Below are 13,431 nucleotides of genomic sequence, written 5' to 3'. Positions count from 1 at the left end.
CATTCTGAACAACTCACTTGGACAGTTTTGCCACAAGGCTTCCGAGTCCACCTTATTACAATATGTGGATGATCTTCTACTCTGCAGTCCCTCGTAGGAACAGTCTCAACTTGACACTGCCTCCCTACTTAACCTTCTAGCTTCCAGAGATTACCGAGTATCCCCCGTCAAAGCTCAAATCTCTTCCTCTTCTGTCACTTACCTCCGATTTCTTCTATCTCAACAAAGAAAGTCCATTACCTTAGACAGAAAACGGCTCCTCTCTGACCTGCCCGTTCCCAAAACCAAGACAGAAATCCTTTCCTTTCTAGGCCTGGCTGGGTATTTTAGAGCGTGGATCCCTAACTTCTCCCTGTTGGCAAGACCCCTATACGACCTCAGCAAGGGCCCCCCTGAAAAACCATTATCCTCCTCACCCCGACACTCCTTCATTAAGCTCCGTGGAGCCCTTGTGGAAGCCCTAGCTCTCCATCTTCCTGATTTGTCGAAGCCCTTCTCATTATACATTCATGAGAAGTCCAGTCAAGCTCTAAGAGTCCTAAGCCAATATTTTGGCCCATCCTTTGCCCCAGTAGCTTATCTTTCCAAGCAATTAGACCCCACAGTTCGGGGATGGGCCCCCTGCCTACGGGCATTAGCCGCTGGACAGCTCTTGCAGAAAGAAGCTCATAAACTGACATTCGGGGCGCCCCTTACCATTCTGTCCCCACATCACCTAAAAGATCTCTTAACCTAAAAAAGCTTACAGACTCTCCCTCCCTCCAGACTCCTGACCTTACTGTCCTCTTTCCTCCAAAATCCCGTTCACCGCCTTTGCCATCCATACCCGAATCATGACTTTTTCCTCCTTTACTGCTCTCTTGCTTTTTCTCCTCATTCCTATTGTCTTCCCCGCCACCCCAGCCTCCTTTGTATGGCGATTCTAAGTAAGACAGACTTACACACAGCATCAAACAAAAGTTACTGCCCTCATTGCCACATCAGACTGCCCTCTGAAAGGCTGCTCCGAGCCTTTATACCTCCACTTTCCTCCCTCCACTGAAGTGTTCACTAGCAGCTACCTTTATTCTCCCTACCTCTGCTTCCTCTATGACCAAAAACAAGCCTATTGCAGGCAATGGCCAGACACCTACGGGGGATGTCCCTACAGGTCTTGTGCCATTCACTACATGGGTAACTCCCGGTACCCACAGTATTACTCCTCCAACCGTTTCATGAAATACCCCAATGGCTCATTCTCCTTATCAATCCCAGATCCCTGGGACTCTCGATGGTCCGCCGGGGTCACAGCCTCAGTTTACTATGGGGGGTCCTCGACCCCCCACAGTACCCTTCATATCTCTCGAGAGTATGTTCCCTCTCACTCCCAGATCTCTCAAGTTGCATCAGATATCGGACATTCTGAAAAAGTCATTATCCAAACTCTTGACGGCACTTCTTCATCTTCTTATTCCTCCTACTCTTAGTTAGAGCTTATTCAAGACACCACCATCTTTCTCAACCACACCCTCAACACCGCCAATTGTTTCTTGTGCGCATCACTACAGCGCCCATTGCTGGCCGCCGTGCCCCTTAATATTTCCAACTACTCCTTCCATGCAGAAGGACAACCCCTCCGTCCCCTGGCAGACATACCCCTATGAGAACCAGAATACGCAGATAATCTCACCATCCACCACTGTGTAGGCCCAGCTCCACCCCCCTCCAGTGCACTTCACTGCCTCTCTATCTACACCCCTACCTCCGGCTCTAAGACTTTCACTCAACCGGGACACTTCTTTTAGTGTAATGGCAGTCTTTTCAACTCACTGCCTCCCCACTCCGATATACCCTGCATTCTCGTCACCCTAATCCCACAGCGTACACTTTACAGCATGGCAGAATTTCTTAAGCTCCAACCTCCCTTGCCCTCGTGCACAAAAAGGGCTGCTTTCCTTCCCATCATGGTCAGTATCTCTTTGACCACCTCAGCCATTGAGACAGAGGCAGGGTTTTCGGGAAGAGCCTTGGGTCACTCTCTATGGGCAATTAAAGATCTCAACGACAAACTTGAGGGAGCCCTGACATCCACTGCCGATTCCCTGGCCTCTCTCCAAAGACAGGTCACTTCGCTAGCTAAGGTCACCCTTCAAAACCGGTGGGCCTTAGATCTGCTTACAGCCGAAAAGGGCGGCACCTGCATCTTCCTTCGAGAAGAGTGCTGCTATTACATCAATGAATCTGGCATTGTAAAAACTGACATTACCAAACTCACCGACCTTGCCTCCAGCCTCCACTTTGCTTCCAATTCCAACCCATTCTCTTCAATACTAACAAACCCTCTCCTTACCTGGCTCTGGCCCATTGCAGGCCCCATAATAATCATTCATCTTGCCTGTCTCTTCTTACCCTGTATAATAAAGTTCATCAAATCCCAAGTCGGAAAAATCTCTAATCAAACTTTCAACCAGCTTTTACTCAGGAACTATCAGCTTCTGGCCACAGAAGATCCCTCACCCTCACGTGACCTCCTCACCACACGCTGAGATGGACCCCTCTCTCCGCTGGAAACTGTTCCTGGAAACAATAGCCGCAGACGCCTGGCTTCTGGCACCCATATCCTCTTGGCACCATTGGAATCAACAAGTCCTCGACCTATAGTTACAGAGAACCTTCATTGATTTCCAACCTGAAGAAGTCCACATCTACTCGTCCTTACTGTGGGGAGTCCTATCAACCCTTTCCCCCCAATCCTCAAGCCCTCACTCCCTTCTCGGCCCCCGTTCAGCAGGAAGCAGTCAGAAAGAAAGCAACGTCCACAACCCCATAGAGGAGAAAGGGGGGAATGAAGGGCCCCCACCAGTAAGATGGCGAATTTCCAGCTTCTCTTCCGGGTCCTCAGTTCCCGACGGCGCCACCTAAAGACCAATCACCTCTCTCCCCACTCCCACTCCCAGCACCTAGCCAATAGCCACCAGCCCCGTAGAAGTAACACCACAATCACCCCATGCCCCTTCCTATATAACACAGCACCTTTCCCCAATAAAGCGGATTTCTCCGGTAAATTGCTGCTGTGTGTCGCTCCTTTCCTTTCAGATACAGCACAGCTCAATGGTTTCTCAACTTCTTGTACTTCCGTAAGACAAAAGTGACGGTTCTAAACCACTTTCTTTTGTTTCAGCTTTGGGGTCCACAAACAACCTTTTGAATATGTGCAGCAACAGCGGCCAGAAGAAACATTCACGCCAATGGAGTTGGTGCGTTTGCACTTTCCCAGGTCTCTGTCCATCGCTGTAAGCCTCCTCATTTTTCCCCCCTCCCCTGTCACACAGCGCTCAGAAGGGGTGAGCAAAGCTTCTCTGCGTGTGCCACCTTGCTGAATACGCACAGCCTTCTCAACTCCTTGAGTTTCAATAATACATGGGAGTGAGTCGTGACTTGGTCTTCCACCCCTGGAAAACAGCACTCTGAGACACACAGCTGGGTGCCTGTGAGCTCCTGGCCACGCCCTGTTACTTGAGGAATTGACGTCAGAAATAGTGGTTGTTGCTAAGCTCACCAGAGTGATGGGTGAGGACAGACTAAGGGAAAATGGCCCTGAGCAAGAATGAAGCTCTCACTCTGTTAGACACGGAGATTTGGTGTGTGGGGGGATTCGTTACTGCAGCACTCTGTAGCCCGTTCTGACTGATAAAACCCTCCAGTGCTGGACAGGAGAGGCGGGCATAGACAGACTCCAGCACCAGGCCTGAGCTTCCCGTCACCTGGAGGCCCCAGCTCTGAATCACTTCAGTTTTTCTTCATGAGCCATGACATTTGGGAAAATAAAAATCATATTAAGTAATCATACTAAGTGAATTGACAGATATTCCTGTATGGGATAGGCACGACCAGATGGAAAAAAGTGAGCAAGCCCACAAATTAATTGGGGATTGTGCCAGGCTAGGGTGGCTGCTCATTAATAAAAAGTAAGAGAGTAAACAGGCTGGTCAAGATTCAGATTAAATGCCTACTCTGCTCTTCTCAGGGCCTATTAGAAGAAGCAAAATTCCATTTATCACATGCACACAGATCTGCCACCAATTACCTACTAGGGCCAAATCAAGCTCTTCATGTACGTAGGGATGGACACCAACAGGTGCGTCAGCTTAACCCGGAAGGCCTGCAACGCTCTTTATTACAGTGCTGTAGATACCTGCCTGAAAGTATTCCATCTGTTTCCACAAACAATCAGCTTGTTAAGCGCCGTGAGGCACAAAGCTGGCTGGATTCCCTGGAACCACAAAACCATGAGGAGCTCTCAGACCTTTTCTAGAAAATCAAAGTAATTTCACCACCTTCCTCAGCTGCTTCGCACTGGCTCCCTGCTTCCCCAGACAGCCCACTCCCGCCTTCTCCTCAGAGATGCTCTCCTTCCAGTCCACCCCCAGTCAGGCATTCTATGCCTTTAGATCCCAAATACATTTCTGGAATCACATCACTGGTGAGCAACCCATCAAAGTGCTTCATGTGCTAATCCAATTCCCGTGCGTTTGATTATGCTCCTAGTGGGGTGAGGATAATGAGGAGTGCTAAATTACCTAAAAAGAAAGAAAAATCATGACTCTCATGTAAACATAAAATATGCACACACGAAGATTTTATTTAACTCATTAATTCTTGAGGAAACGAGGAAGACCTTACAATTGTTTTAAAGGAGAGTTCCAAGAACCGTACATATACAGGCAGGCAGAAGGAATGTTGAGATTAATCACAAATGGGTTCAAAATGGGTTCAAAATCAGTTGCATTCCACCAGACACAATTCATTTGCATTCCTGTGGACAAGAACCATTGGCATTATTGTTAGTTTTTCACAATTTACGTTATAAAATAGCTCAAAGTCAATGAAAGGCGGAGACAACCACAAGGGTGCTCTGAAAAGGACATCCAGTAAACAATTTCTTTGCCAATTTTAAGTCTTTCACAATATTTCCTGATAGGAGGAAGGCCTCTACACATTCCCATAGGAACCCACATCTAGTATAACTATCAGAAGCACTGTCCCTGAGATAAGAAGAGGCATTTCTACTTGTGGAGGCCAAAGCGTGCTTCCTCCTGAACTCTAAACGTCAGTAAGTGCTACAGACTGAATGTTTCTGTCCCCCCCAAAATTCACATATTGAAACCAGCCCAAGTAGTCGAAGACAACAAAGGATGGAAGCCTCTTCCCTTTTAGAGTGTTGTTACTCAGAATGTGGTCTGGCATCACCTGAGAGCCTGTTTAGAAATTCAGAATTTCAGCCCCAGTCTAAATCAGAATGTACATCTTAAAAGATCTCAGAGCTAAACAAATTGAAAGGCATCCCACATTTATGGGTTGGAAGACTTAATATTGTTGATAGTAATACACCCCCAAATAATGTATAGATTTAATTATGATCCTTATCCATATCACAGCTGGCTTCTCTGGAAGAAATTGGCAAGCTTATCCCAAAATTCATATGGAAATAAAAGGGGTCCAGAAGAGCCAAATCAATGTTGATTAGGCAAGTGGTTTCTTGGATATGACACCAAAAGCTTAAGTGACAAAGAAAAGATGAATTGGCCTTAATCATAATCATCAGAAGTTTTGTGCTTCAAAGGACACCACTAAGGAAGTGCAAAGACAACCCACAGAATGGGACAAAATAATTGCAAATCATATACCTGATAAGGAACTTGTATCCAGAACGTATGAACCCTTGCAACTCAACCATAAAAAGACAAACCATTCTAAGGGGTAAAGGATTGGAGTAGACATTACTGCAAAGAAGATATACAAATGGCCAGTAAGTACCTCCAAAGCTACTCAACATTATCAGTCCTTAGGGAAATGCAAATCAAAGCCACAACGTGATAATACTTCACGTCCACGAAGATGACTAAAAACATTTTTCAAACGACAATTGGAACCTACACACATTGCTGGTGGCAATGTAAAATGGCGCAGCCACTTTGGAAAACATTCTGGCAGTTCCTTAAAATATTAAACAGTTATACGACCCAGCAGCCTCACGCCTACGTATATACTCAAGTGTTCATGGTAAAATTATTCATAACAGCCACAAAGTGGAAACAACCCAAATACCCACCCACTGATGAAAGGATAAATAAAAGGTGGTATATTCACATCATGGAAAACTATTCAGCAATAAAATGAAGATTAAAAACATTATGCTCAGTAAAATTTATGTGTATGATCCCATTTATTTGAAATGTCCCAAAGAGGCAAATCTATAGAGCCAGAAAGTGAATTGGTGGTAGCAAGGCCTGGGGGCAGAGGGGATGGGATTGACTACTAATGGGCAGGGTGTTAAACTTGGGAGTGATGAAAATGTTCCAAAATTAAATTGCCATGATGGATGATCAACTCCACCAACATACTAAGAACCATGTAAAAGTTTGCTTTCAAAAGGTGAAGTTTATGGGATATAAATTACATCTCAATATAGCTGTGATTTTTAAAAATGATCTCAAGACACTCAGTGCACAGTTGCCCTGGGTTTCCTGCCCCACCAAGGCTGAACGGGATAGGACCTAGAAGGCCGACCCCATGCCCCTCTGTCCCGCTACGTGACTCTGCCTAGCCCCACCTCCCCTTCTGACTCCGCCACACTCTGTGCCCTCACGTCACTCCGCCCAACGCCCTTTACTCCGCCCTATCCCGGCCCAACTTGTCTCTGCCCCGACTTGACTCCACCCCACCCCCGCAGGACCCCGTCCTCTCGCGACACTGCCATGCAACCACATGACTCCGCCCCTAATGGATCCTCCCACTAACAGTTACTGAAAAGGGACCGCATTTCCTGTCCCATCCCAGAGCTGCTGCTTGGTCCAGAGCCTGCCTGCCTCTAGCCTCTCTCATTGCTCTCCGTGGGAACACGCTGAGGCCACCTGCGCCTTCACCACCACACTGCTTGCCATGAATGGTGAACAGCCATCCCTAGTGGTGCAGAACTACCCTCTTGAGTGCCAGGCTGCTGTCAACAAACAAATCAACATGGAGCTCACCGCCTCCTACACGTACCTGTCCATGGCCTTCTACTTCGACCGGAATGATGTGGCCTTGAAGCACTTCGGCCAGTTCTTCCTGCGCCAGTCCCGTGGGAAGGGCGAGCGTGCTGAGAAGCTGATGCACCTGCAGAACGAGCGCGGCGGCCGCCTGAGCCTCCGCGACATCAGGAATCCCGGCGGCGACGACTGGGGGAATGGCGTGATGGCCATGGAGTACGCCTTGGGCCTGGAAAAGAGGGTCAACCAGAGCCTGCTAGATCTGCACCGCCTGGCCACCGACAAGGGCGATGCGCACCTGTGTGATTTCCTGGAGCGTCACTATCTGCACGAGCAAGTCAGGTCCATCAAAGAGCTGGGGGACCATATCAGCATCCTGCGCAAGATGGGAGCCCCAGAAGCCGGCCTGGCCGAGTACCTCTTTGATAAGCTCACCCTGGGCAGCAGCGACAAGAACTGAGCTTGGACGGCCTACCCCGTAGCCAGGGGCAGTTTCCCCTGGCCACCATGCCCAGCAGCCTTATTGAAAGATTGCCCTTACAAAGCGTTCACTTCCGTTTTTTCTTCCGGTTTTGTCATTTCTTCCAATAAAGGTATTTCATTTTTGTTAAATTAATAAAGGTCTCTGGTTGATTCTGTGTGCCAAAGCCTCCCCTTTTAAGTTTTAAAACAGGTCTCCAGGTGTCTCTATCCACCCACGCCCCATCCACGGACAGCTCGGCATCTCCACGGACGGAGTGAGATGGTGTCCACGGGACCAGGAAAACACAAAATCCATCTTCCCCTTATAAAGGAGTGTGGGTCGGATGGGGTTGGGGTGAGGTGGGTGGTCTGGGTTGTGAGGGGGTGGGGTGAGGTGGGTGATCTGGGGCCCTGGAGAAGGCAGGCACGTGACCATGGTAAAGACATAAAAGAACATAGCCTAGAATTCATCACCGTAGTTGCCCTAAGATAGAAGGAAAGAGGATGGGATTGGGTGGGGATTAAAATGAGGGGGATCTTTCATAGACAAAAGACTCGTGGTTGCTACTGGGGAGGGGGGAGTGGTTAAAATAGGTTGAGGGGTTAAAGAGGCCCTAAATCCCAATTACGGTATAAGTTAGCCTCATGAAAGTACAACATCAGAAATATAGTCAATAATATTCAATATCTTTGTATTTTGACAGCAGTAACACTTACTGGGATGAGCATTTAATAATGTAGGTAACTGTCCAATCACTATGTTGTGCATGTGAAGCCAACAGAGTGTATATCCACTCTACTTGAGTAAAGGAAACAAAAGAAAAGGGGGATCTTTGGCTTGATGTGAAATGTTTTAGTTCATCAAATTATGCAAATGCTAATGTTTGTGGATTTTTCATAGCAAGCTGGGCGGCCGTGGAAATGGGAATGGCAGAGTACTTCCTCAAAGGGTCACCCTGGGCTGTGGTAATAATGGGTTATGAGTCTTAGGCTGGCTTTTCCATAGGCAAGGGGTCGCCAAACTAAAAAAGTACCAATGGCACTTTGCAAGTCCACGGCCTTGTATCTACCTTCCTGTATTTTCTTTCTTGTAAGACCCTCAGGAAGTAAGGGCAGGTGTTAAGACCACGTCTTCTCCAGTGAGAAAAAGGGAGGCCACACAGGTAAGAAGTTATGGATGCGGACATGAACAAAGATCTTCTGATGCCATGTTGCATTTTTTCTGTTACCCCCAGGCAAACTCATGGGTTCAGCAAGATTGTGCGGATAGACTGGGAATCCAGCCCGATCACCAGGCCCTGAAGGGAGGGAAATCCCCAACACTCTTAAAGACCGGCCAGACCTCTGTAGTCAGTCCCTCGCTTCATTACTCGTGTGCCTTCCAGCCTAGGGTGGGAATGGTTCCTAAACCTCAGCCCAAATCCTCCTCCTTTGAAAGAAGTCTTCAGAATTAGGCACAGAATGGGTAGGAGGTAGCAGGGCACCTCCCAGGAGGGCAGTCAACACCTGAACGCCCGAGTCCCTCTGTTCAGGCCCTCTCCCCTCACGGGCAGCCACGCTGCTCCCTGAGTTGGCCCAGAACACTGGGGAGACCTGGACTGGGAATCCCCACATGGTGTGCCATGCGCCCAGAGAGCTCCACTGTGAGTGCCTTCTCTTCGGATGCAATAGCTAGAGGGGGTGGCTGCAAGGCACACATGGACTGCTGGCAAATCCAGCTCAGGGACGTAGACAATCCCAGGGTTTTTGCCAAGTCCAGGGGGCTGTATCTCTACACCGAAGCATTGCCTGTGGTGATGTCTTGGTTGACCCCTAAAACTGTCCCCTGAGTGGTTCTGCCTTGCTTGCTGGGCCCATCTTTTTTTTTTTTTGAGAGGCCATCTCCCATATTTATTAATCAAATGGTTGTTAACAGAAATAAAATTCTGTATAGGGGACTCAATGCACAATCCTTAATCAACCCCAAGCCTAACTCTCAACAGTCTCCAATCTTCTGAAGCATAACGAACAAGATCTTACATGGTGAACAAGTTCTTACATGGTGAATAAGTTCTTACATGGTGAACAGTGCAAGGGCAGTCATATCACAGAAACTTTCAGTTTTGATCACGCATCATGAACTATAAACAATCAAGTCAGATATGATTATTCATTTGATTTTTATACTTGATATATATGTGAATCCCAGATTTCTCCCTTATTTTCTTTTTAAATAAAATGCTGAAGTGGTAGGTAGATGCAAGATAAAGATAGAAAGCATAATTTAGTGCTGTAAGAGGGCAAATGTAGATGATCAGGTGTGTGCCTATAGACTAAGTATTAATCCAAGCTAGACAAGGGCAATAAAACATCCACGGATGCAGAAGATTCCTCTCAATAGAGCGGGGGTGAGGTTCTAAGCCTCACCTCTGTTGATCCCCAATTTCTCACCTGATGGCCCCCCTGTGACTGTGCCTGTCTTAGGTTGTTCCTCCCTTGAGGAATCTTACCCTTCTCTGGCTAACCAGTCATCTTCTGGGGCCATACAGGTTAATGTAAAGTTGAAAAGTGAGAGAGAAGCAATATTCTTTGAAAAGGTTAGCTTTTTACTTCTTTGCAGATTTATGCCCTGTGGCTTCTATGCCCAGCATTTGTCTTGAGCTATCTTTACCACTTGGAAGAATTATGATACTTGGTAATTTTCGATATGAGGCACGAATTCTACTAAAGGGCTGTAATTAGGAAGGAAGAAGAAAAGCTATAGAAGTAGCAGGTGGAAGAAAACATGGGAAGATTGATTATTTCTTTGACATATCTTCTTGTAGAGTAACATAAGCATGTATAGGTTTTAGCAAACTACTAATTAAATTGCGCACACACATTAACAGAATAGGAATACAGATACATAACAAAAGCAGACCTACAATTACCAGCCATATCCAGTGGAACCAAGAAAACCAGTTAGGTACCCTAGGCATTTGTGAAAACTTATCAATAATATGATGGATATTGTCTAACTGAATTTGAACAGTATGAGAAAAATCAGACAAATTAAAACAACACATTCCTGGGAACTGTTCACATCCCATATGTTCTTTTAACGATAGTCTATAGTAGCACGATTTTGAAGCACTGCAACTCGCACTTCTCCTAATTCTTGGTTGAGTTCTGACAAGACAGAACCAGTCAAATTTGTTGTTTTACTGTATGCACAGGCCAGCTTAGATATCTCCTTCTTCATTCCAATGCCAAGTCCAGGAACCGGTGGGATGACTGCAGCTACAACTGCAAAAGCTCCAGGATCAAATGAAGTTTTTTGATGATCATCTTCTGGAATGACTCTTCCAGAGGATATTGATGTTGGAAGTTCTTCTTCATATCATTTCTTAATTCGTTTTCTGGGTAGGCAAATTAGGCTTTGATCCTCTGTATAAACACAAACAAACCCTTTGGCCACACTTTGATATGACCTTTATAATATTGTGAAGAACCTATTGGAGATCACCACACAGGGACTGCTTTTTTTTTAGGAGAAAGAAATATTATCCGAAAAATGTACTTCCATATCTGATCATACGACACCTTTTAAAAGATCAAAATTAAGGATATGTAAAGCATGCATTAATTATTGATTTGCAGTTAATTGTATCCTATCAGGGAGTAATCCCCCCCTTTTTTTGGTTATAATTAATCTACAATTACATGAAGAAAACTATGTTTACTAGGCTCTACCCTACACCAAGTCCCCCCCACAAACCCCATTACAGTCCCTGTCCATCAGTATAACAAGATGTTGTATAATCACTACTTGCCTACTCTGTGTTGCACAGCCCTCCCCTTGCCCCCTACCCCCCACATTATACATGCTAATCATAATACCCCCTTTCTTCTTCCCCAACCTTATCCCTCCCTTCCCTCCCATTATCCCCAGTCTCTTTCCCTTTGGTAACTGTTAGTCCATTCTTGGTTTCTGTGATTCTGCTGCTGTTTTGTTCCTTCAGTTTTTCTTTGTTCTTATACTCCACAGATGATTGAAATCATTTGGTATTTGTCTTTCTCCTCTTGGCTTATTTCACTGAGCATAATACCCTCTAGCTCCACCATGTTATTGTAAATTGTAGGATTTGCTTTCTTCTTATGGCTGTATAATATTCCATTGTGTATATGTACCACATCTTCTTTATCCATTCATCTACTGATGGATACTTAGGTTGCTTACATTTCTTGGCTATTGTAAATAGTGCTGCGATAAACATAGGGGTGCATATGTCTTTTTCAAACTGGGCTGCTGCATTCTTAGGGTAAATTCTTAGAAGTGGGATTCCTGGGTCAAATGGTAAGTCTATTTTGAGCATTTTGAGGAACCTCCATACTGCTTTCAATGATGGTTGAGCTAATTTACATTCCCACAAGCAGTGTAGGAGGGCTCCCCTTTCTCCACAACCTTGCCAACATTTGTTGTTGTTTGTCTTTTGGATGGTAACCATCCTTACTGGTGTGAGGTGATATCTCATTGTGGTTTTAATTTGATTTCTCTGATAACTAGTGATGTGGAGCATCTTTTCATGTGTCTGTTGGCCATCTGAATTTCTTTTTTGGAGAACTGTCTATTCAGTTCCTCTGCCCATTTTTTAATTGGATTATTTGCTTTTTGTTGTTGAGGTGTGTGAGCTCTTTATATATTTTGGATGTTAATCTTTATCGATCTGTCATTTACAAATATATTCTCCCATAGTGTAGGGTACCTTTTTGTTCTATTGATGGTGTCCTTTGCTGTACAAAAGCTTTTCAGCTTAATATAGTCCCACTTGTTCATTTTTGCTTTTGTTTTCCTTGTGCGGTACCCATCTTTATCCCATCTTTCCCTCTCTTGTGATTCAGAGGGACTCCCTGGAAAAATGATGACAAGTCTACTTAGATCTACAGCCTCTTATTTCACCTGGAAAAGGATTTCCTCAGCTGCAAGGCTCAAAAAGAATTGTGATTACCCTCCATCTCCTATTACAAGCCCCTCCTGGTAGTGTCACATTTCACAGCTTTTCTTAGAGAAACCCTGGCAGGGAAGAATAGATACTGAAGGGCCCCCACCAGTAAGATGGCGAACTTCCGTCTTCTCTTCCGGGTCCTCAGTTCCTGACGACACCACCTAAAGACCAATCACCTCTCTCCCCACTCCCACTCCCAGCACCTAGCCAATAGCCACCAGCCCCGTAGAAGTAACACCACACTCACCCCATGCCCCTTCTTATATAACCCAGCACCTTTCCCCAATAAAGTGGAATTCTCCGGTGAATTGCTGCTGTGTGTCGCTCCTTTCCTTTCATTGGTGCCAAAACCCGGGAGACGGGACACCCCAACTGGGCCCCGTCTTCCCCCTTCCCCCCGACACCAGCAGAAGCTTGCCCTCGTCCTCTTTTTCCGGCGCTGGCTCCTCACACTCACCACTCCTCTCTGGCCTTTAGGTAGGTTTTCCCCCAGAGTGGGCCACTCTTCCCCGAGCTATCGCAGTGCCATTGACCGTGATCGTCTGGCAAGGCCCTGACGCTCAGGGACGAGGAGGGAACTCTCCTCGCCTCCGGCCTTCATGGCTGTGGCGGACCCTCAGGCCCCCCTCCAACAGCCATAAACCCCGCCTCAGGCCTTCACAGCTGCGACAGACCCTCAGGCCCCTCCTCTAACAGCCATAAACAAGGTGACACCTTTGTGGATGAGAACGCTCCCTTTTCCACTTCCTCCTTCCATTCTACCTGCCGAAATCCGTTCCTTCCGCTGAAAACTCCTAGTACTAGGTACCTCAGACTCCGGCACTCTGCCTTCTTAGAGAAGTCTGGGTGACGACCCACACTTCCTAAGAAACCGACTCGTATACGAGTTTCCGCAGACCACCAAGGATCATCAGGGACGCCCTTTGTCTCCTTGCCGTCTGCTCCCAGTCTGAGCATCTCCGTTCGTCTTCCCCTGTTTGTCTCCTTCTCTGTCC

General features: G+C 46.5%; 1 protein-coding gene across 1 annotated transcript; it reads left to right on the top strand.

The window, feature by feature from the left end:
- The first annotated feature begins 6,749 nt into the window (after positions 1 to 6,749).
- Positions 6,750 to 7,470, top strand: LOC130681844 (ferritin heavy chain-like). The gene has a single exon (XM_057495431.1). The coding sequence runs from the start codon at positions 6,922 to 6,924 to the stop codon at positions 7,468 to 7,470; it is 549 nt and encodes a 182-aa protein (XP_057351414.1). The 5' UTR covers positions 6,750 to 6,921.
- Positions 7,471 to 13,431: the final 5,961 nt, after the last annotated feature.

This window comes from Manis pentadactyla, chromosome X, assembly GCF_030020395.1.
Source record: "Manis pentadactyla isolate mManPen7 chromosome X, mManPen7.hap1, whole genome shotgun sequence".
NCBI lineage: Eukaryota > Metazoa > Chordata > Mammalia > Pholidota > Manidae > Manis > Manis pentadactyla.
Note: the sequence above shows the minus strand (reverse complement) of the source record. Positions and strands in the feature narration are given on the sequence as shown.

Bases quoted from the DNA above. Each gene is read 5' to 3' on its own strand.
- LOC130681844 (XM_057495431.1), top strand. From the start codon at position 6,922: ATGAATGGTGAACAGCCATCCCTAGTGGTGCAGAACTACCCTCTTGAG.